The 25,827-nt window shown below is 37.1% G+C and overlaps 1 protein-coding gene across 1 annotated transcript in view; it reads right to left on the bottom strand.

The window, feature by feature from the left end:
- Positions 1-25,827, bottom strand: part of MRPS9 (mitochondrial ribosomal protein S9) — a 93,744-nt gene that overhangs the window by 54,312 nt on the left and 13,605 nt on the right. The window contains exon 2 of the mRNA XM_072621745.1: positions 11,562-11,741. Coding sequence (XP_072477846.1) covers positions 11,562-11,741 — 180 coding nt within the window. The remainder of the gene's footprint in view (positions 1-11,561; positions 11,742-25,827) is intronic.

The following is a 25,827-nucleotide window of genomic DNA, read 5'->3' as shown; positions in this document are numbered from 1 at the left end:
AGTGCTTCAATCTACTCCCTAGGATTTATCTACTAAGTCAGAGATATGGTTACAGTACATCCTAATCATTGTGAGAGAAGTTCAGACAAAATATATAAGTAGAGGAGAGAGATAACTCCTGGTTAGAGGGAAGAGGGATAGTTTCATGGAGAAAGTGGTATTTTGCTTTTTTTATAGAAGTGGGAGAATACTAGTGTGGCACACTAAATATGGCAGCAGAATCGGTTGATGTGCTGGTTAGTTTTTCTAAAAAATTCTTTTCTCCTTTTTTATTCTTTGTTACAAGACAGCAGTTTGGGTAAGGAAGTGGGAATATATGTGGAAATCAAAGTGATGAAAAAAAGAAAAAATAGCACTGCAAATTAAAAAAAAAATTAAAGCAACCAAAACAGAAGTAGTCTTCTTCTTCTTATATTATTTTATGTTATTTCAATCCGCTCTAAGTACAAATGTTAATATTGTTTTGTTAATAAAGTATTGCCTAATACTGACAAAGAAAACATGGGTCTTTTAAGGATAGCTTTGACCAGAACACATTTTCCATTGTTACTTTCTCATTTCGCAAGCAATTCAACAAGTACCTACTATGTGCCAGGTACTGTGACAGGCAGAATAAACATAAAGATAAAAATGAAACAGGCCCTAATCTCAAGGAACTCACATTTTACCAATTTCTTAATCTGTGTTGTTCTTATCAAACTAAATGTAAACTCCTGGCGACAAGTGATCATTTCAGACAAATTTCAATGGAATCAAGATACGGGTCTTATATAAGTAACATGCTAAACAGTGATGATGGGTACCCCTCTTCCTAAAGTAACCTCTCTAACTCCCAGGAACCCCTTTTCCTAAGTCTCAACTAACTTCCACAGAGCAGTTCTTAACCTCAGTTATGTGAACTTAAAAAAATTTTAACTCTTTCAGTAACTGGTTTCCTTTGTAATTCTCTTATGCACCGAACATCTATGAGAAGGGATCCAGACTACCAAAAGGTATATGACACAAGAAAAGTTAAGAATTCTTCCCCTAAAGTATGCTGTTCTTGGCACAAGTCTCCAAATCCTAGTGCTTTGGATATGGAGTCAGAAAAGATCGGTTCAAGTCTTTGCCATTTAATGTATAACCTTGAACGAGTTGCTAACCTTTCTGGTCTCTAGTTTCCTTATCCCTAAAACCAAAGTGTTGAATTAGATGGTGTCTCAGGTTTCTTCCAGCTCTTTATCTAGGGCCTTATGACCCTTACTGAGCATCTTCTCTTTAGCATTCATCCTCCAAACTACTAGCAAACCCTAACCCTCCACTAAACGCTATGATTAACTGGGAAGAAAATGAATTTCAAACTGCACTGTCAGCTACAGAGCAGAAAGATGCAAAGAAGAAGGAACAGAACAGACAGAACAGAACAACGATTCACAAAACAGAGACCACTGTATTGGGAGAACCTTTTCAGAAGCACATAACCCATGGAAAGTACTTCTTGAGTTAAACCTTAAGTACTTAAACAAGTAAAATGAAACCAGGAGAAATTCTGAAAGCCAAAAACTGGACCAAGAACACAATCTGAAATGAAAAATCAAGTAAAATAAAGTGCTTGGTCTATATACTTTTGGACGGTAGATATTACAAAAATTTCTGTTTACCAAATAGAAAAATTCTGATGAAATAACCTTTAAATTAAAAAATTACTTCCTCTTATGCTTTTAAAACACTGAAAAAGAACTCTCCTTTGCCTCAAGCAAAATAAAAGTACATTTTAGGTTAAGTGCTAATTAAACATGCATAAGATATATTTCTAATGGGATGAAATCCAGAACATAAAGGAATAGATGGAAACTATATGTTCACCCTATTTTTTTTAATATTCTCGGGGAGGAGAAACATTTTCCATGTTAAATATTAATTAGTATCAATTCCTTATTTAAAAATACATCTAAGAATACATACAACTATGAAACTAAGAAATTAATTTCTCTTGGATATTCTGACACCATAGACATATACAATGGAATGAATATCCAATGACCATAATATCTATAGAGTCATTTGGCAAAATTATCGTGTTTCTCAGTGAAGCCACTTTCTGAAAAATATTCTTCATATTAATTTGGCTTCAATAGTTAACTAATCATTTTAAAAATGCCTTTTCCAAAACTAAATGTGTAATATTTATATTAAATACAAGGCCAGAAAATGATTCCTTTAGTTTTTTTTGAAAATACTGTGCAATAAAGATTCTTTAAATTCAACAAATGGCTACAGACACATAAAGTGAACAATAATAAAAGTTAATCTAAGTAGATCATGATGCGTAAGGCAATCTTTGATTAATAAAAAGTGTTAGTTACATTTTCAGATTTAAACTAGAATATCAATGATTTTGATTGCTGAAAGGAAGGCAAAGTATTTATTAATATCCTTAAGCTTAAATTGAGAACTAAAAAAAGATTAGACTCAAATGGGGAGAAGCACTGGGTCAGGACTGCAATCTCTATTAATTAGGTATCCCAGCTGGGCAGTGGGTATGCAGCTGTTAACTTGATCAATGACTTACCTAAATGTCATCTCTACTGATTCGCTTATAAATTACCAGCAAGTGAGACTAATGTACAGGTGCTAATTTATTTAAACTGTTCTCTGCAGTTCTACATAGCTTTATAAACTGCATCTGGCACCTAATGTTAGCTGTCAGTTGTACTTAGACATGCCTGTCCTAACGACTCTGTTCATTAGAAATGAGCACAAATTATGAAATATTGTGAAAAATGATACATCAAATGGAATGGGCACAGCAAATCAATTAGAGAAACTTCATACAGCATATTCACACTTAGGAGAATAAAACATTCTGGTTTCGGAGCAAGGTCTATAATACCAATTAAAAAGTAATTGGTAGACTTCTGCAGTTATATATCAATTTGCTGGCTTTTCCCCTGAAATTCAAAAGTAATGTACGGCTTAACTTTAATTCCCAAACATAAGCATTAGTAAATTCTATATTCAAAACAATCAACATGACTGAAATGTCTAACTATCATCTCAAATAGTAGTAGTTTAAAAATTCAAAATCTATGTGATTAATATACAAAGACGGGTAATGAATGACACATTAAAGTCTATTTCTAAAATGCTTTCAATAAACTGATTACCTACAATGACATGAAGGTGCACAGGCATACTGAAGGGGTTATTATTGTTTGAATTGTAAAGCCTGATAATTCTGCTACCAGTTGTGCTAAATTGCTTTCAAAATATTTTTTTACAACAGTAATTTAATTATGTATAGCAAATATTAGTAAGTCCTTAAAACATTTTCAGCAGCTGACTGTAGTGGGAAAATTAATACAAATAACTAGTTGACTTTAGAGCCTGTACTATTCTATTTATTTGTTCTCTTCTGAGAAGATGCGGGTTCAAATCCTACCAGCATTCTGATGTCCAACCAGACTGTCCCCCTTGCTATTCCTCACATACAGAACTCTACCTCCAGTTTATACCCTTCTGCCCTGGTTGTATGTACTCCATGCCTAGAACGAATTCCCTCTTTTACTTGCCGCTTAGAATTCCTGATTTCTTTCAAAACTCAGTTCAAAAGTCACCTGCTACATGAAGATGCCCCCTGCCCCCATTACCCTGTATTTATTTTTTATCCATAAGTACAGGCTGCTGTTCTCTTCACACACACACATACACACTCACACACACTAAGCTCCTTGAGGACAGAGAATTTCATTTTTGTCTTTGTAACTGGCACACAATAGAAATGTAACAAATACTTGGTGATAAATTGACTCTTACTACTATGTGACCAAGGTAAGTAAGGAAAGTCCCCAAGTCCCTTCACCTCCTTTCAGTCTCAGTTTCCTTATCTGTAAAATGAACTACATTAGATGCTCTCTGAGTTCCCTTCCAATTATACATCTATGCTCCTGGGAAATACGATTCTAACATATTTTTAAGTTCATACTGAGTACTACTCGTGGCACCACACTAGCTTAGTTTAAAAACAAATCACTGGTATAAGGAGATTTGCATCTTTATAAACTGTTTATTCAATAACTACATATAGAAACTAATGAGCATCCTTCTGTTCATACTAAATCAAAAGCAAAGTGAGAATTCTGTGGATCAAATCTCTAAACATGTTTTGGAAAGGGATAGTTAATCATAAGTAATCCTGCCTAACAGTTTTTTTTAAAGTGATTGGCTTTCAAAATTTTTCATTATCATTTTCATATTTTTATTAGTCATGCTTTCTACTAGATGTCACATTATTTAGTTAAGCAACCTTGGATCATGCCTGTTGCCATACAAGTTTACTCGTAACAACTTATAATAATACTATTTGTGGGGATGGTTAACTTTAGCAAGTTCAATTATCTGGAAGACAGTCATGAGGTACAAGAACGAAAAAAATGTAATAAAGGGCTTATTATGTGCCAAAGCTAAGGGCTGGGAATACAAATGCCAGCCAAAAGAAAGACAACCCTTGCCCTCAAGGAACTTTCATTCTAACATGGGAAGAAATGTAGAAAAGGGAGTTGAAAAATGGCTGGGAAATGGCAGGGGGTGGTGGGGCAGGAAGAGAGGATGGTTTGAGGATGAAGGTTTTAAGTCCAGAAGTGAGGCACAGGAAGGGGAATGAAGACAGGCTAACCTGGGTCCCCCTCTTTTTTTTTTTTTCCTATCTTAAAGTAATTCATTTTAGTTTTCAACATTCACTTCCATAAACTTCTGAGTTTTAAATTTTCTCTGCTTCCCTCCCTTCCACCCTCTTCAAGGCAGCATGCAATCTGATAAAGGCTCTACATATACATTCTTATTAAACATATTTTCACATTAGTCATGTTGTAAAGAAGAACGGGAATGAATGAGAGAAAACCATGAGAAAAGAAAAAAACAAAACAAGAGAGGGTGAATAGTATGTTTTGATCTGCATTCAGACTCCACAGTTCTTTCTCTGGATGTGAATAGCATTTTCCATCATGACTCTTTTGGAGTTGTCTTAGATCCTTGTATTGCTGAGAAGAGCTAAGTCTTTCAAAGTTAGTCGTCACACAATGTGGCTATTAATGTGTACAATGTTCTCCTGGCTTCGCTCACTTCACTCAGCATCAGTTCAGTCTTTCCAGAGTTTTCTGAAGTCTGCTCATCATTTCTCATAGCACAACAGTATTCCATTACATTCATATACTCCCAACTTGTTCAGTCATTCCCCAACTGATGGGCATCCCATCAGTTTCCAATTTTTGGCCACCACAAAAAAAAGCTGCCATAAATATTTTTGTACACATGGGTCCTTTTTCTCATTTTTACGATCTCTTTGGGATACAACCGTAGATATGGTATTGCTGAGTCAAAGGTATGCACAGTTTTATAGACCTTTGGGCATAGTTCCAAAGTGATCTCCAGAATGGGTGGATCAATTCACAACTCCACCAACAATGCATTAGTGTTCCAATTTTCCCATATCTTCTCCAACATTTATCATTTTCCTGTTTTGCCATGTAAGCTAATCTGATAGGTGTGATGTGGTACCTAAGTTGTTTTGATTTGCATTTCTTTAATCAACAGAGACTTAGAACAATTTTCATATGATTATAGATAGCTTTAATTTTTTCCTCTGAAAACTTCCTGTTTGCCTTTGACTATTTATCAATTGGGGAATGACTTGTATTCTTATAAATGTGACTCAGTTCTCTCTATATTTTAGAAATAAGACCTTTATCAGAGACACTGGTTGTAAAAATTCTTTCCCAATTTTCTGCTTCCCTACTAATCTTGATTGCATTGGCTTTTTTTGAGCAAAAACTTGTCAATTTAATGTAATCAGAATTATCCATTTTGCATTTCATAATGTTTTCTATCTTTTGTTTGGTCACAAATTCTGTTCTCCATAAATATGACAGGCAAGCTTTCCATGCTCTCCTAATTTGCTTATAGTATCAGCCTTTCTATCTTAATCATGTATACATTTTGACTTTATTTTGGTATATGGTGTAAGATGTCGGCCCATGCCTAATTTCTGCCATACTATTTCCCAGTTTTGCCAGCAGTTTTTCTCAAACAGTGAGTTCTTATTCCTGGGTCCCTCTCTTAAATGCCAGGAGGAGCTAAAGAATGACAGATGGAGGGCAGACTTTGCAGAGGGATATTACATGATTAGTAGGCCATAGAAGTGGAAGGCTGTGCTAGGGAAGGAGGCCCTGGGTCTTACAGGACATTCTAGGATAGGTCAGCAGTTCTGAAGCCAAGAGGAAATTGGGAAAGGAGCTGGAAGGGAACTCAAAGTAACAGAGTGGGAGGGTGAAACATAATCTACAAAGCAGAAATAAATACCAAAAAGACTGTACACTTAACTTCACAGTAGAAGCCTTTTTGCTCTTAGAGTCTCCCAACTGTAAATAATACATACAATTCTAACAAGTCTGTCATGGCACTAGATTAGACAATACATTTCATAGGGAGTGGTGAGGGTAGAAAAAGAGGCATAAAAGACTGACAGCACACAATCTGACAGAGTCCTAGAAAAGGGAATTCAATTAATCAACCCACATACTTTAAGTGCTCATTATATGTCAGGCAATGTGCTAAGTGCAAGAGATACAAAGAAAAGTGAAAAATAACTAACCTCAGTTTATATTCTAATGGGGAAAGCAGCATGTATTAATCAGAACACATGGGACAAATACAGACTGGATGAATGTAACCTTAGAAACTTTGCAACTGGTCTATGTGTGGGAAGAAGGGTCTTGAGGACAGAGAAGTCCTTCTGGAAATGGTTCTTAAGTTTTGTCTTAAAGCCAAGGACTCCAAGAGTCAGAAGTTGGGAAGGAGAATTTGACAGGCTTAGGGAACAGCCAGCATAAAGGTCTGGAGACAGGAGATGGTGAATAGAAAGCAGACCTGTATGGCTGGATTGTAAAGCAAACATTTATAAAAGTGCAGAGACCTGAATCATTTTTTGAAAGGGTAAACAAGATTCTATACATCAACAATCTCTTTAAGGGTATCACTGTAATGACACAGCTTAATAATTAAATATTCATAATGACAATGGTCTTGAAAAAGTCAAATGATGTTCATTATGCTGTGTTCAGGACTTTCAGGATTTGTGCTAGTTCCACACACATCAAGGCTATGTGAACTGCCCTGCATTTAGATCACAGGATTCAGCAACAAATAAGAAAGATAAAAAGAATAAAATGGTCTGAAATCCCAACCATGCTCACCTCACCTATGCAAACAAACTACTAATGCTGAGAAATGGGAAGAGAATAAAGGAGAAGTCATGGCTAGGGCCTACGGAAAGAAGTTAACAGATGTAAAGCAACTGCCAAAATCAGGAGGCCAAAAGGGAGGGCCCAGAATCAGACTAAATTGACAAGTTACTTGATCTCCCTAAAAAGTGGAGGCCAAAGAGAACCAATGCAACAGAGGATCAGAATATAAACTTATCTGCAAAACAGTAGACATGAGAAATTATACATAGCATCACCTGATAAAGCAATGAGAAGTGAGGGGAAAAACAAGTTTACATTAAGTGTGAGGCCCAATTAGACCTGATCATGCTAAGACAATTTAAAGATGAAACTGCAAAAGGATAACATGCAAACAAAAAACTAAGTGTGCTAAATGGATTTTTCCCCACCTGATACCAGCAGAACCACCACCTGTAGATTTTTTTTACATTTTTAGGTCCTGATGTGCCATGTGAAGAGGCAGAAATGACACTAAAGCTGAGGATGACAGCAAGAGTAGCTGGAACAGACTGCAGAGAGAAAATCTGGGCTATAAGTGAAAGAATTGTGAAGGCACTAAGAGACTGATCCTCTAGATGTCTGAAAGAGGGAAAAACCCTAATGGAAGGGAAAAAAATCACAGATGACATCAACAAGGCAATGAAAAGGACATCAATAACTAGTGGCCCATATGCCTAATTTCTCATCTCTTTAAAATCATGGGGAATCATCTACATACATACTGAAGAGAAATGAAGATATGCTAAGAGAATAAGTGGGCTTTCACAAATGATATTCTTCAGCAGACCAGATCAATACATCTTGAGCATGTAAACAGATACTGCATGCGGATAGTAAACTGGATCCAGAATAGAACAGAAAAGAGTAGATGGAATTTCACTTGGGAAATTATGATGTGTTTTCAACTATCCCGATCTGATTCCTGAAACAAAAACACCTTTTTTTAACATCTAAATTCTTTTGGTGTTGGTATATGGCTATGGACAGAATACATATAATATATATAAAAATTAAAATTTTATGTGATCTAAAGGGCAATAAATGTGGTAGAGAGTAAAAGTAGCATTAGCAAAGGAAAAATCATAGTCTCAGCATTATAGATGGAACTGAAAAAAAGAGGCCATTAAATTCAATTTCTTTACCATAGTGATGAGGCCTAGAAAGATATAATTTACACAGGTTACATAGGTAGTAACTGGGAATCAATTTAAACATTGGACTCTTACCAACTATTGTTTGTGTGAAAGAAGTTGTGTAAAAGACAGCATCTCAGAGATGTTTGAAAAGGATGCTGATTGGTCATAAAGTAAGACCAAGGGATAGCAGATGGACATCCAATACCTGGGGGGATGGGGAGATAGATTTCATATTAGATTTATGGGCAGACATTAAGAAGAATCATATAGGAAGAGAAGATGTGTATAGGCCACAAATTCCATCACTGGCATTATGGATCCCTGAAATACAATTCAATTATTTCATGGTATAGGCAAGGTATCTCATAGAGGGTTTTGCACCATACTGTTCTTCTTCCCTTGTTTACATAATTTGCCTAGAATTTCTACAAGTAACATTACAGAGAATTCAAGGACAAAAGCAAAATAACAACTGAATGGTTTTGGTTAGCATTTTATTTATTACTAATAGTCATAATAACAAGAACACATACAATATATACTATAAAGTAAAATGGAACACATCAAGTTAAATAGGTCAATAATTATAACCACAAGTTAGCATTTAAATTTTCCAGTGCTTTCTTTTTGTGAGCATATCATGTCATTCATTCGATTCTAGAGTCACCATTAGACATACACACATATATAAAGATTTGTAAAAATACAGAACATTTGTTCTTTCCTTTCCCAGGCAGTTTGGTGGCCTAGTGGACACAGCACAGTCAGAAAGATCTGAGTTTGAATTGTGCCTATAAAAATACTGTCTCATTAGCTGTATGACCTTGGGCAAGCTACCCAACATCTTGCGTTACTTCAGTTTTTAAAACTGCAAAATGAAAATAATAGGACTTACTTCCCAGGCTGTATAAGGATCAAATGAAATCATCTACGTAAAGCATTCTGCAAACCTTAAAGTGCTTTATCAATGCCAGTTATTATTATCTCAGTACACTGGCACCAACAAACACTTTATATCTAGGAAACAAACTGACAATCTGAGCACTGAAACTATCTTTGAAGTTTAATCTTCTTGACTGAATAAACACTAACTTCCATTGTTTAGTGACCCTATAATATACAATGATTATTATCTTTCAAAGTAAGGAGTATAGAATTTCTTGAAACCCTGCTAGACTAATTCCTTAGTCTAGTTTTGTTTAAGCCTATTTCAGAGTTTGTTTTCAAAAGGTATTTTAGTACAAATATTTACAAACATGATTTTTATTGATGCTTCTAGTTATTAGACAACTAACTAGCTAGGTAGCTAGTTGGAGAGAGTGTTGGACTTGGATTCAGAAAAACCTAATTTCAAATCCTGCCTAGATGAGTGGATCTGAGCAAGTCACTTGCTCTCTCAAGCCTCAGTTTCTTATCTGTAAAATGGGGATAATAATAGCACCTATCTCATGAACTACTATCAGGATAAAATAAGTTAACATGTAAAGCCCTCTGAAAACCTTAAATTGACAAATAAATCATTATTATCAGAGGAATTAAGTTGTGTGACAAAACTGGCTTCTAAAAAAAATTCACAAAATAATCAGGAGTTTAGTCTGAACCAACTACTTGTTGGGTTAACTATAATGTAGAAAAACCATTAAGTACCTTTCTCAAAATGCCAAATTCCTGTTTTAATCTTTGTGTTGAATGGTACCACAAAGACAGCTTTATGCCTTAGAAAATTTTGATCTACTTAAAAAACTAGATAAATAATACTCTGCTGTAATAATGTTCTCTACCTTAAGTTCACCTGAATTCTCCCTGTGTATGCTCCATATTCTATTTGGAAAATGAAAAGCTGAAGAAATGATACACCCACAGACTCCTTATCTCTCTCAATATTTTGAGACAGTAGTTTATCAAAAGTTGAAAAAAAAGACACAGTTAAACTAAGAATTTTTTAGAAAGCCATTTGGATGTCTTCTAAAACCCTTTTCCAAATTATATCTTAATGTGAACTGCTTCTCTTTTAAAAACTGTAAGGCTCAATATTACTTCTGATTATAGATTCTGGCTGAAGCTTGTTACTTGTCATCATTACCATGTAAGGAAAAACTTAAGCTATGAAATTATGAGATGTAACCAGTTATGATGTTATTATCATCTTGTTCCTGAAATGGACAGATCACCTAAAACACAGAATTAGTATGGGATTACTACTACCACCATCATAACTTCCCCTGCCACCCAAACAGAACAAAACAAAAAAGAAAGCAGTGCTCACAGTCCCAACTCAGATGGGTCTTAATGGGTGATGGGAAAACCAGTATTGAGGTTTTCCTTTGGTTGAGACTTCTGGACAACATGAAAATAATTAAGATGTATAAAAAAAGAATCATGTCCTACCAAATACTTTAACACTCTGATGAAGATCAGACTTTGTAATAAGATTCTTATACCTGGTTATAAATTATTCATAACGTTTAAGAATGAGATTATAGGGATGTCAGAAGTGGCATTTTATCAGAGCAAGCTAAATAGTTTTTAGTTACATTGAACAACCTCTCCCATCATTTCAGGTTACTTGGCAATTAAATATCACCAACTATTACTGTTCCCTAATTTAACATAATATTTTAATGAGTCCTGGCTATAGGGGAACTAGAACTAAAAGTCAGTCCAATTCTCAAATCAATAGAACCTTTTATAACAATGTAAGTATATACTAAAAACATTTAACATACCAAATTCAGATTTATTTACAGGATTTCCCACAAATCTGACATTTTCATTGTAATCTGATCTATCATCTCACAAGAAAACATAACCTAGCTACATATAACAAAGAAATGTTTACCTATAACTTAATCATTTTAAATACTTGTAGAGGCTCTCATGACCTTGAAACAAGGAGATTATCTACTACTAGTTAAAATTAAAAGCTACATACATTAAAAAACACAAGTATGCAATCTTTTACTGTGTTGTCTGAACCTACAAAGCAGTAGCAGTAGTATCTCTATCAAACACATATTTCCTAGTGAAGAAGTATAAAAGGTATTTTTCATTCATCCAACAATTCAATTAAAATTTAGAGAGATCTGAGGGGCCCATGTTAAAGTAACTTGTGTTCAATATCCAACTCTACAGTAAATTATTTCTCAAACAGAGCAACTGTACTTACATCAATATCCTCTTGGGTAAAAGTTTCTGGATCCTCTCCCATCATGTTGGCTAAATGTCTCTTTCCTATGTTGAATTCTTCAATCTGTTTTTTAATAAAAGCCACTGTAAATTCTTCACGTCCTGAGGTTGCAACATTTTTCTTCTGTGTTGTGCTGGTGGTATGTATTAATCTTAATATCTGACCAAAAAAAGAAAATTTTATTTTATTCTTGCAATAGTCATCTCTAAACAAAAGCATATATCATCTCTAAATAAAATAGCTATCAAAGGGGAAGGAAGGTTTGTTTATAATGGGTCTGGGGTAAAGAACTTATTAACAAACTTGCCGAGGTTCCTTAGCAATCTTAAAGACATACTCTTACATACCCTATCTTGAACAATATTATATAACCAAGACATGGAACCAATTACCAAATGTATGAATCTGCATTTAAAACACAAAATAGAGATGTCTTTAATTGTGACCTTCATCAAATGTGAACACAACAAAATACAAAACTACTTACTAAAGAAATAATTGGTATGTAAAATGTTAAGTAGAAGTTACAAAGCAAAGCCGGGTTGTAAACAAGTATTTATTAAGTAACTACTACTTAAGAGCAAGGAAGACAGCACAACTAGATGGTAATGAGTGTGGAGGGGAGTAAAGCGTAAGAAAGTGAAGACAGGAAGATAGTGTGGAGAAGGCTGTCTGGGTAGAGGCTGCTGTGCCACCTGACAACCCCACAAGAGTCACTATTAAAGAGTTCTTTTATTCATCACTAGCCCCTGGCATGGACATTGAGAAGTTAAGCACCTTGGAGAAACAGCTCTGAGGCCAGAAGAAACTAAGCTGGTGCCTGGTGTAAAAGTTAACGGGTGATAAACCAGTGGTTCTGTCATGGCTCTGCCAGATGGGCTTCAATGCCACTCCTTCTAGTAACTGTCCTCAACATTCAACTAAGCAGGACAATGATAAGACCACAAAGCACCACAAGGAAAGATGCTGCTGACTCCAGTAGGGCATTAGATATCAAGGTCTATTCCAGCCAGAGGAAAAAGTATGTGGCTGTGGATGGCCCCACATTCTTGGAAGATGAGGCTTGAGATGAGTGATGAAGCATCCATGTAATTGCTCTTAATCAGGTTACATGTCATGTTTACATATATAAAAATTTAATGTGTGTATACACACACATTCTCCCCACAAGCATGGTTCTTTTCCTCAACATGGTGGCCCCAGGTCACATGCTCATCTGTATCATCAAGGTCAAAAGTTCCTTTTACCTCAAGGTTATGGTCAAGGTCCCTCTCTAAAGGCTAGAGAGTCAAGCAGGATTAATCCTAAGATAGATTTGTGGGAAATCCTGTAAATAAACCTGAATTTGGTATGTTAAATGTTTATACTATATACTTACATTGTTATAAAAGGTTCTGTTGATTTGAGAATTGGATTGACTTTTAGTTCTAGTTCCCCTATAGCCAGGACTCATTAAAGTATTATGTTAAATTAGGGAACAATAATAGTTGGTGTTGTTTGATTGATTAATCCTAAGCCTGAGATACATAGGCTTTTGTAGGCTGAAAAGGAAGGGCTGTCTTTGTCTGAGAAACACTACAAATCATGTACCTTGACCTCATGATGAGGAACTCATCCTGCTAAAGATGGGTATCCCATTTAGCTTTGCTGGAAAATCAAGAGTTTCACTAGGCAGACATGGAGCTAAAATAGAATTGAAAGCTTCTGTGGCAAAGCTGAGAGGTTATGGGGATAGATGCAGCTACTGGAAAGCCAGACCTACTGAGTTCAACCACATTCTATCCACAAACAGCAAGACTGCCATTGTTTCTATGGTAGTCATTGTAGGATATGATCCAACTACCCATATAGGATGCTATGTTCTCCACTTACAGTGTAAAGCTCTAGATGACAAAAGTTTTCATTGATAGTTACTATGAGGAATAGACATGGTTATATCCATATCCACATATCCATAACAAAAAGGACACCTGGGTGTTTTAATACTACTACAAGGCAAGGTTCTCTTTACCCTAAGCATTAAAGACAAAGTCTGGTGAGGTCCTAGAAGACATAGACATTGCTACTGATTTCTTCAGCTTCCTTAGCCAGTTCATCCCACCTGCTTGAGCAGGATAATTGTTTACTCTATCTTTACCTATAGTGATCAAGGCTATGAGCAGACAGTAGGGGGCCCATCACTGCTGTACTGAGTAAACATCATACTCAGCCTGGAATGACCACTCAGGAAATCCTTATTAAGGATGAGGTGGAGCCATCCTAGTTCATGCTGGAGAAGCTTTGAGACTAGGACATCTGCACATTGATGCTATATAGTCATTCCTTTTTTAAAAAATTGGTTATTTTTTTTCCTGTAGGAGGGATTTTATTTATTTGGTTTTAGTTTTCAATGTTCACTTCTGTAAGATTATGAGTTCCAAATTTCCTCAGGATCTCTCCCCTCCCTCATCCCAAGACAGCACGTAATATGTAAAGAAGAATTAGAACCAATAGGAGAAACCATGAGAAAGAAGAAACAAACAAAAAAAGAGAAAGTCTAATTCCATTTACATTCAGACTCCACAGTTCCTTCTCTGGATGTGGACAGCATTTTCCATCATGAGTCTTTTGGAGTTGTCTTAGATCTTTGCATTGCTGAGAAAAGCTAAACCTACCAAAGTCAGTCATCACACAACGTGGCTGTTACAGAAGAACAATGTTCTTCTGGTTCTGGCACTTTATTCAGCATCAGTTCATATAAGTCTTGTCAGGTTTTTCTTATGTCTGTCTGCTCATCCTTTCTTATGGTATAATCACATTCCATTATATTCACATACTATAACTTGTTCAGCCATTTCCCAACTGATGGGCATCCCCTCAATTCCCAATTCTTGGCCACCACAAAAAGTGCTGCTATAAATATTCTTGTACATGTGGGTCCTTTTCCCATTTTTATGATCTCTTTGGGATACAGCCCTAGCTCTAGAAGTGATATTGCTGGGTCAGAGGGTATGCACATTTTTATAACCCTTTGGGCATAGTTCCAAATTGTTATGAGGCCTTTCAGCAACATTCCCAGTGAATGGTGTTACATGATTGTGATGGTAAACTATTGTGCTATAAGGAATGATGAAAAGGATGGTTTCAGAAGAACCTGAAGACTTATATGAACTGTTGCAAAATGAAATGAGAACCAAGAGAATACTGCACACAGTAACATCAACTGCAAATGACCGTGAATGACTCTAAAGGACTTATGATGAAAAATGCTACCCACCTCCAGAGAAAGAACCAATGGAGTCTGAATACAGATCGAAGTACATACATCTTATAAACTTTTTCTCTTTTTTCGAGGGGGGAGGGGCTGTTTTCTTTTACAACATGGTTAATATGGAACTATTTTGCATGACTACACATGTATAATCTATATCAAATTGCTTGCCATCTCAAGGAGTGGGTAGGGGAGGGAAGGAAAGACTTTAGAAGTCAATTTATAAAAAAGATTCTTAAAAATTGTTTTTACATGTAATTGGAAAAAATAGAAATATAGTAATAAATATAACATATAACATATAAATAAATATAATAAAAATAAAATACAGAAATTTAAAAACAAATTTAAAACAAACCCAAACCCATTATCCCCAGTGTCTAACTCAAATACTTAGAAAGCCTGAGGAAGCACATTTAAAAGGCAGAGGTTCTGTGGCTACTTGGTGAGGTCAAGGTCCTGAACCACAGTAAGCACCTATATATATAAGGCTTCATACATACATGATATAGAGGGCTACACATCTGTGACCTATATCTACATGGAGCAGGACAAGTTTGCCATCTGGACCCAGCTTGTCAAGTACGTAAACATATAGCATCTCGATGTCTCAGTAACCACCTGAAGCTGTGGAAACTTTTCTGGAAGACAAATCATTTGCTGGAAGTAGGAGTCCCAGCTTTCCCATCCTCAGTAAAAAGGCTGTCTACTGTCTTGGAGCCACCAGTGAAGGAGGAGGGTGGGCCCTGAGTTGTGAGGTGACCTTTTTGACAGGCAGGTAACTGGGATGCTGAAAGCACTTTTACTTTTGTAAGCCTCTGGCCAAGATTTGGGAACTGATTCTACTTTAGTAACACAAGATTGTTTCTTAACTTACCTGGGAGAGGAGAGAAACATTCCCCCCACCCATGGCCCTGGTCCTATGAAGTACCTCAAGCCATAGCCATAGGTGAGGGTTTAATTTGTTAACTTCCTGGGGGCATTTCTAGCTACTCAAGGAGGAGACTCTGAGGGGGACTAAGATGAGATGAGGAGAAAGAAAGTCTGATCTCAGACTTGGGTCCTGAGTCTTTTCCCTCTTGAGATCAAGACTTAAGCTAGATTGGGGGAGGGAGGGGTGGAGAGGGGAAGAGAGACAGAATTTAACTTACTTATTGAATGTCCCTGAGCATACATACCCTCCCCCCACAGCAGACATTGTTGGGAAAGCTGAGGCAGGAATGAGTTCTCCTTGCCCACAAAGTTTAGGGAATGCTCTGCTAATCTTTGCACGAGCTGTGGCCAACTTGGGAAGTTGCTGTCTGAGGCTGAAGAAGAAGGATACTTAACTCTTATTCAGAAATGGATATCTGGATAAGTGTACAAGACACACAAACACACATGCAAATATACACATTTTGAAGCATTTCCTTTGTGCTAAGGCTGCAATCTCTATGTTAGGTTGGATAAACTGACAATAGATTAAAAAAGGAGAAAACCTCGAAAGCAAATAAAGTAAAGGTGAGAGTGTGAAAATTTAACTATGTAAAACAACATAATAAGGAAGAACATCAGCTCACAGCAACTATAATTGGTATTGCCTTTAAAAGGTCAATGCATGTAGTCTTTCTTTTCAATCATCAATAAATAACAGAAAGGTTCAATATGGAATAATGGAGATTATTTCTGAGTCAAGAAAACCCAAATTCCAGAAGTCTTGTTTCTGACACACTTGCTGTGTGACACTGGACAAGTCAGCTAATTTTCAATACTCTTGGTGAACTAAGACTGTTAGTTGCAGAGCTGTTAACCTGCTTTGGCAGAGAAAGTTTCACACTAGATGTTCTTTAAATAAATCATAAATCTGATGGAAAAAAAAAAGTGTAACAAACAAATAATGGAAGGATGCAGTGATATGCTATTGTTCACAATGTATTTTCCCTAACTGCTTATGGTTTGTCCTTTTTCAGTTCTGTTTGTCCTATGACAGTTTTTGTTTGGAAATTCATTTTTCTTGCTAATACTTTTAAATATTATCTTTGGTTCTTCTATAGATGGGCAAATGTATCTGTTGATGGAGTTCTTTTTAATTAGAAATTTAAAAAAACACTCTCATATTTGCCAATTGTTTACAAACATAAAAGAACTGAGTTCTAGTCCTAGCTCCACCATTTACTAGAAACAAAGGCAATATATTACAATTAATAATAATAATAATAAATACATTCAGTTTAGCTTGAGAATGAATTACACAGGCTTTATATTTATTTGATGGGATAAATGAGTTGTTCAACTAAATATAAAGATGATTTCTTATTATTAGCAATTAGGTTCAACATGCTAGTTTTCACAATAAGAGCTTTCACATCATTTTAAAATATCAGTAATTATATTAAATGGCTGTTGCTGATTCCTTTGTGCTACGACATTGAAAATTTCTCCCCAAGGCACTAATATTTCACCTCTGACAAAGTGGTTACAGAACCAGAAAAATACATTCCTATGACATTCAGTTGTCATTCAGTAGTCTGTGAACACATCCTTTTCTTAATCTTTGCCTTTTCTTGATTTTCAAAATTGATTTAAACTCATCTGTCATTATAATAGCTAAGCAGAAAGGAAAAGGCTAGAAGACTAGCAATTTCAAGAAGCTATTTGGACACTATTTTCTAATTCTGTCTTTGAATATAACATTGTTTCTAACAAAGTGGATCATTAAACACAAGAGTGACTCAGTTTACTTACATCAAAAAGTGTAATCAATCAGTATCAAAAGGCAATTGTAATTCCATGGACTTCTATAATACAAAGATTAATGTCTAAGTACTGCGTCTCTTGGAATATAAATTTCTTCTACTCAGGAAGCCCCAAAATACAGCTCTTTAAACATTTTTAAAATTAATTAACTTATTTTTAGTTTTCAACCTTTACTTCCACAAGATTTTGAGTTCCAAATTCCCCTTCCCCGACCAAGACACCATGCATTCTGATTACCCCTTACCCCAATCTGCCCTCCCTTCTATCACACTCCTCCTTTCCCTTATCCCTATCTTTTCTCTTTTCTTGTAGAGCAAGATAGATTTCTACATCCCATTACCTGTATTTCTTATTTCCCAGTTGCATGCAAAAACAATTCTCAACATTCATTCCTAAAACTTTGAGTTCCAACTTCTCTTCCTTCCTCCCTCTCCACCCATCCCCACTGAGGAGGCAAGCAATTCAATATAGGCTATACATGTATAATTATGCAAAAGATTTCCACAATAGTCATGTTGGGAAAGACTAACTATATTTCCCTCCATCGTATCCTGCCCCCCCATTTATTCTATTATCTTGTTTGACCTTGTCCCTCCCCAAAAGTGTTTACTTCTAATTACTCCCTCCTCCCATTTGCCCTCCCTTCCATCATCCCCCCCCATCCCACTTGTCCTCTGCTTTCCTGTAGTGTAAGACAGATTTTCATACTAAATACAGTGAGCATGTTATTCCCTCCTTAAGCCAAATGTGATGAGAGGAAGCTTCACTTTTTCCCTCTCACCTTCCCCCCTCCATTGAAAAAGCTTTTTCTTGCTTCTTTTATGAGAGATAATTTGCCCCATTCCATTTCTCCCTTTCTTCTCCCAATATATTCCCCTCTCACCCCTCAATTTTATTTTTTTAGATATCATCCCTTCCAACTCACCCTGTGCCCTCTATCTATATATATATATATATGTATATAATCTACCTCTACCTATATGTACATAAACTACCCAAATACTGAGAAAAGTCTCAAGAGCTACAAATATTATCTTTCCATATAGGAATGTAAACAGTTCAACTTTAGTAAGTCCCTTATGATTTTTCTTTCCTGTTTACCTTTTCATGCTTCTCTTGATTCTTGTGTTTGAAACTCGAATTTTCTATTCAGCTCTGGTCTTTTCATCAAAAATGCTTGAAAGTACTCTATCTCATTGAAATTCTATTTTTTCCCCTGGAATATGACACTCAGTTTTGCTGGGTAGGTGATTCTTGGTTATAATCCTAGTTTTTTTGACTTCTGGAATATCATTTTCCAAGCCCTTCGATCCCTTAATGTAGAAGCTGCTAGATCTTGTATTATCCTGATTGTACTTCCACAATACTTGAATTGTTTCTTTCTGGCTGCTTGCAATATTTTCTCCTTGACCTGAGAACTCTAGAATTTGGCTACAATATTCCTAGGAGTATTTCCTTTTGAATCTCTTTCAGGAGGTGATCAGTGGATTTTTTCAATATTTATTTTACCTTCTGGTTCTAGAATATCAGGGCAATTTTCCTTGATAATTTCAAGAAAGATGATGTCTAGGCTCTTTTTTTGATCATGGCTTTCATGTAGCCCCATAATTTTTAAATTGTTTCTTCTGGATCTAATTTCCAGGTCAGTTGTTTTTCCAAGGAGATATTTCGCATTATCTTCTATTTTTTCATTCTTTTGGTTTTGTTTTATGATTTCTTGGTTTCTCATAAAGTCATTATTGGCTTCTATCTGCTCCATTCTAATTTTTAAAGAACTATTTTCTTTAGTGAGTTTTTGAATCTCCTTTTCCATTTAGCTAATTCTGCTTTGTAAAGCATTCTTCTTCTCATTAGCTTTTTGGACCTCTTTTGCCATTTGGGTTGGTCTATTTTTAAAGGTGTCATTTTCTTCAGCATTCTTTTGGATCTCCTTTAGCAAGCTGTTGACTTGCTTTTCATGATTTTCTTGTATCTCTCATTTCCTTCCCAATTTTTCCTCCACCTCTCTGGCTTGATTTTCAAAATCTTTTTTGAGCTCTTCCATGGCCTGAGACCACTGCATATTTATTTTGGAGGTTTTGGATGTAGAAGCCTTGCCTTTTATGGCTTCTTCTGATGGTATGCTTTGTTCTTCTTCATCTGAAAGGATGGAGGAAAACACCTGTTCCCCAAGAAAGTAACCTTCTATAGTCTTATTTTTTTTCCCTTTTTTGGGCATTTTCTCAGTCAGTTACTTGACTGTTGAGTCCTTTGTCAAGTGGAGGGTACAGTCTGTGGACCTGTAAGTTCTCAGTTCCTCCAAGGTAACACAATCAATGGAGAGGAGTTTACTCCTCTCCTGGCCTGTGCTCTGGTCTGGAAGCAACCACAAGCTTTTCTGCCCAGGATCTGCAAGTAGAGTTCCCTCTCCACAACCACCTCCAGCTCTACCACACCAGTGCTCCTCCTCACCCCAGGACAGCTACTCAGGTTTGAGACTCAGATCAGCAGCTAGGGTCTTTAGGTTGAAGGCTCCTAAAATGGATGTTGCTACCACAGGGTCAGCCGCTGCCCTGTGGCTGGAGCCAGACCATGTTCCCTCCTGACCCAGGTGAAAACATTTTCTCACTGACCTTTGAAGCTGTCTTTGTCACTTGTGTGTTGAGGAATCTGGGAACTTCAGCTGCTGCCCGTGATTCCATGCCCTGCAGCCTGCTCTAGTCCTGTTCCGGTCACACTGTGCGACCAAGGCTGGGCTGCGCTCCTTGGGCTATGCTCTGCTCCAGGTCGGTGTGACAGCCCCTTCCTGTTGGCCTTCCAGGCTGCCTTTTTTTTTTACTCTATCTCTTTTACTCTATCGTTTTGTGACTTCTACTGCTCTAGAATTTATTTAGTTATTTTTTTATAGGTATTTTATGGGCTTTGGGGGGAGAGCTACAGTAGGTCTGTCCTTCTACTCTGCCATCTTCTCTTTAAAATATTTTGTAACATTTTGATTTTCATAAAAATACTTAATTTTTATACTTTACATAATGGTTTCAAAGATGTTCCTGCTATGCTAACCAACTGGAAGTAAAAATACTATGAAATGTTAAGTGGTGGTTGGTATCATTACATAAACTCACTCTGAGTAGGGAGTGCTTCATTATTTGCTATTTGTATCCCCACCATCTGGCACTTAGTAGGCAATTAATAAATACTTGCTGTTAACTCTTGATAATAAACATGTGCTGGGCTAATCTTTTATAATTTTTTTTTTTGTAAGCTCAGGAAAGTTTTCAAAATACTGACTGCATAGATTGTGGTAAAGAAGGAGCAAATGGAAAATGAAGCTAAGAAGATGAGGTGTGACACTGGGGAGAATAACCTATTAAAAATTTCTATTTTAAATCCATAAAACAAAACTAGCATATGATCATGCACAGCTTTTATTTGAAAAAAAAAAGTTAAACATTTAATTAAAAAAAATTTTTTTTAACTATACTAAATATTTTTTTTAATTATTAATTTATTTATTTAACTTTTAACATTCATTTTAACAAAATTTTGGGTTCCACATTTTCTCCCCTTTTGTCCCCTCCCCCCCAAACACCAAGCATTCTAATTGCCCCTATGACCAATCTGCTCTCTCTTCTATCATCCCTCTCTGCCCTTGTCTCCATCTTCTCTTTTGTCCTGTAGGGCCAAATAACTTTCTATACCCCTTTACCTGTATTTCTTATTTCCTAGTGGCAAGAACAGTACTCGACAGTTGTTCCTAAAACTTTGAGTTCCAACTTCTTTTCCTCCCTCCCTCCCCACCCCTTCCCTTTGGAAGGCAAGCAATTCAATATAGGCCAAATCTGTGTAGTTTTATAAATGACTTCCATAATAGTTGTGTTGTATAAGACTAACTATATTTCCCTCCATCCTATCCTGTCCCCCATTACTTCTATTCTCTCTTTTGATCCTGTCCCTCCCCATGAGTGTTGACCTCAAATTGCTCCCTCCTCCCGATGTCCTCCCTTCCATCACCCCCCCCACCCTGCTTATCCCCTTATCCCCCACTTTCCTGTATTGTAAGATAGGTTTTCATACCAAAATGAGTGTGCATTTTATTCCTTCCTTTAGTGGCATGTGATGAGAGTAAGCTTCATGTTTTTCTCTCACCTCCCCTCTTTTTCCCTCCACTAAAAAGTCTTTTACTTGCCTCTTTTATGAGAGATAATTTGCCCCATTCCATTTCTCCCTTTCTCCTCCCAATATATTTCTCTCTCACTGCTTGATTTCATTTTTTTAAGATATGATCCCATCCTCTTCAATTCACTCTGTGCACTCTGTCTCTATGTTGTGTGCGTGTGTGCATGCGTGTGTGTGTAATCCCACCCAGCACCCAGATACTGAAATGTTTCAAGAGTTACAAATATTGTCTTTCCATGTAGGAATGTAAACAGTTCAACTTTAGTAAGTCCCTTATGACTTCTCTTTTCTGTTCACCTTTTCATGCTTCTCTTCATTCTTGTGTTTGAAAGTCAAATTTTCTTTTCAGCTCTGGTCTTTTCATCAAGAATGCTTGAAAGTCCTCTATTTCATTGAAAGACCAATTTTTTCCCTGAAGTGTTTTACTCAGTTTTGCTGGGTAGGTGATTCTTGGTTTTAGTCCTAATTCCTTTGACTCCTGGAATATCCTATTCCATGCCCTTCGATCTCTTAATGTAGAAGTTGCTAGATCTTGTGTTATCCTGATTGTACTTCCACAATACTTGAATTGTTTCTTTCTAGCTGCTTGCAATATTTTCTCCTTGACCTGGGAACTCTGGAATTTGGCTACAGTGCTCCTAGGAGTTTCTCTTTTTGGATCTCTTTCAGGCGGTGTTCTGTGGATTCCTTGAATATTTATTTTGCCCTCTGGTTCTAGAATCTCAGGGCAGTTTTCCTTGATAATTTCATGAAAGATGATGTCTAGGCTCTTTTTTTGATCATGGTTTTCAGGTAGGCCCATAATTTTTAAATTGTCTCTCCTGGATCTATTTTCCAGGTCAGTTGTTTTTCCAATGAGATATTTCACATTATCTTCCATTTTTTCATTCTTTTGATTTTGTTTTGTGATTTCTTGGTTTCTCATAAAGTCATTAGCCTCCATCTGGTCCATTCTAATTTTGAAAGAACTATTTTCTTCAGTGAGCTTTTGAATCTCCTTTTCCATTTGGCTAATTCTGCTTTTGAAAGCATTCTTCTCCTCATTGGCTTTTTGAACCTCTTTTGCCAATTGAGTCAGCCTATTTTTCAAAGTGTTATTTTCTTCAGCATTTTTTTGGGTCTCCTTTAGCAGGGTGCTGATCTGCTGTTCATGCTTTGACTGCATGTCTCTCATTTCTCTTCCCAGCTTTTCTTCCACCTCTCTAACTTGATTTTCAAAATCCTTTTTGAGCTCTTCCATGGCCTGAGCCCATTCAGTGGGCTGGGATACAGAAGCCTTGACTTCTGTGTCTTTGCCTGATGGTAAGCATTGTTCTTCCTCATCAGAAAGGAAGGGAGGAAATGCCTGTTCACCAAGAAAGTAACCTTCTATAGTCTTATTTCTTTTCCCTTTTCTGGGCATTTTCCCAGCCAGTGACTTGACCTCTGAATATTCTCTTCACACCCACTTCGCCTCCGGATTCTCCCAGCCAGCGCTTGGGGTCTGAGATTCAAATGCTGCTTCCCAGCCTCAGGGCTTTTGGCGGGGGCAGGGCTGCTATTCAGTGTGAGATTAAGTTCAGGTGCTCAGGTGGGGGCAGGGCCGCCTCATGGGCTCAGTTCCCTCAGGGGGTTTATGTGGAGACCTTCAACAATGGATCCAGGCTCCTGCCTGCTTGGGGAGCCCCTGTCTGCTCCCACCTCCGCTGCTGCCTCCTGAGGGGGCCTGAGTTATGGGGGCACCCCACTCCCCTCTTGACCCGCCAAAGAGACCCTCTCACCGACCCCTGTCACCTGTGGGTGGAGGGACCCGCGCGGCCACTGGAGATCCCATCCCTGAAGCCCGCTGGGATCTTCTCCTCTCGGTGCCAAGGCCGCGGCAGGGCTGTGCTTGGCTCCCAGTCCGCGGCGCCCAGTCCGCGGTGCAAAGGACCTTTTGCGAGAGGTTTGCAGGTCCCTCTGGAACAGAAATCTCCTTCACTCCAATATTCTGTGGCCTCTGGTGCTGCAGAATTCGCAGTGAGTTGCTATTTACAGATGTTCTATGGGTTGCGGGTTCGGAGCTATGTGTATGTGCGTCTTTCTACTCCGCCATCTTGGCTCTGCCCCCCTAAAAATTTTTTTGATGCCTTTTTTGTTTTATCAGTTACAGCTCTTTCCTATCCCGTCTCCACCCTCCCCTCATCAAAGAATTAACCCTTAAGCAAAACTAAATGATGAAACAACCCAGTGACACAATTTACAACATTCTGCATCCAGTCATAGCTTCCTACCAATAGGTGGGAAACTGCTTTATCATTTGTTCTGTGGGTCCAAGATTGACCACTACACGTTGAATTTAATCTGAATTCAGCTGCTATGGTAAGAGAAATAATTTATTAAGGCTTTGCCCTATAAAGGCTGAGCTAATTTTTCCTTAAATATACAAAAGATATTGCCAATACCTGACTGTCCCAGGAATCAAAAAGTAGGTGAGGAAGTAGAGGCAGTAAGTGCAGATACTTTTTCTACGCATTTGATCATGAGAGAAAGCAGAGCCAAGCCATTTGAGATCTTTTGAGTTTCCATATTCCACAAATATTCGTGAAATGGATATGCCACTGACAAAGGATGAGATGCATTTGGGTAAGGGAAGAAAGGGATTTATGTCTACCTGAACAACCAGCACTATGCAGAAGGAAGATAATCTACCACAGTCCTCCATCATGTGGATTGGGCCAGTTCTTTTACTTAACAAGTACTGAAACCTTTCTAAAGACTTAACTGACTCAGAAGACTAAGGGTTTAGGCCCTTCAAGTCACTTCCAGGATGTCTCAGCACAAAAATTAACAAAAACTCTAGTTCTTCCCTGATAATTGACCTTGTATCAGTAAGCACCCCAACTTACACAGAAGGGCCTGCTATCATAGGTTCTTTAATCTGTTTCTCTAAAAGGAAAGGCAACTTTTGAGGGGTTAACAATGACTTTAATCGAGTACAGGTATCAAAGAAAATCAAAGTCAAAATTTCAGAGAAATCAAAAATCAACAGACATGCTTCCATATGTCTATTAACATACATACATAGAAACAGGAAAGCAGCAACATCTGGGTTTTCAAAGCCAAGGGGCTCCTTAGCAGTGGCTTCCCAGAGTCTCCTTTGGCCAAAGAAAACACTTTCAGTCAGTAAGCCCCTAAGTAAAACCTCACCATCAGAGTATTTTATACACTTTTCAGAGTCAGATGGCATAACCCTCTCACCCAATGCTTCAAGAGAAAAAACAAAAGGCACTACAAAACAACTCCCCTAATCAAGCTTCCCTCAATGGGCAGGCCCAGCAATGGTTGAGGAAGATCTTCTTTAATAACATTATTCAATCAGAGGCACTTTTAGTAAAACAAAAACAGCAAAAGCTCCTAATTTGATTGCCATCACAGACCTATGGAGCATCACAGAAGCAGGAAAGCTGTGGAATGAACTAGGTGTCCTTTCTGGATATCTTTTCCTTGCTATGACTAAGTATCCTTTTTTTAACTATCTCAAATATTGTAAGTGTTTCCTTTTAGTCCAATACAGAAATTAAACTACCAAGGGAACTCTGAGTCATGCTTTTCCAACAACACTTAGAATGATGTCTAAGTAAGTTCTTTCTGCTAACTCTCAGATGGTTTATGGGTCTCCTGATTCTGTTTTCTTCCATGTATATCGATCTGTACAAGTCTTTCCATGTTTTTAATTCCTTATATCCACTGTTTCTAACAGTGCCTCTCCCTGCTACTTCCATCAGCTCCCTGTTATATGTGGTCTTCCTTTATTAGAATGTAAGCTCTATGTTGAAGGCATGGACTGGCTTTCATTTTCCTACTATTTACATTCCCATTTCATAAATGGTTGTTGCCTTCCTTTCTTCCAAGACACTGAAATGTCTACTTTATGTTTCTGAGCACACATAATAGTCCTCCACTTTATATTTAATGATTTTAATTCAATAATTATTCTTATTTGATAGTATATACTGTGACTGATATTATTTATATCACTTTCTAAAACAAATTCCTATAAAAGAAACATTTTTATAGTAGCTCATATTTACGTGGCCCTTTAAGGTTCAGCAAGCACTTTCCTAATGATAATTTTGCATG

This window comes from Notamacropus eugenii, chromosome 6, assembly GCF_028372415.1.
Source record: "Notamacropus eugenii isolate mMacEug1 chromosome 6, mMacEug1.pri_v2, whole genome shotgun sequence".
Taxonomy (NCBI): domain Eukaryota; kingdom Metazoa; phylum Chordata; class Mammalia; order Diprotodontia; family Macropodidae; genus Notamacropus; species Notamacropus eugenii.
Note: the sequence above shows the minus strand (reverse complement) of the source record. Positions and strands in the feature narration are given on the sequence as shown.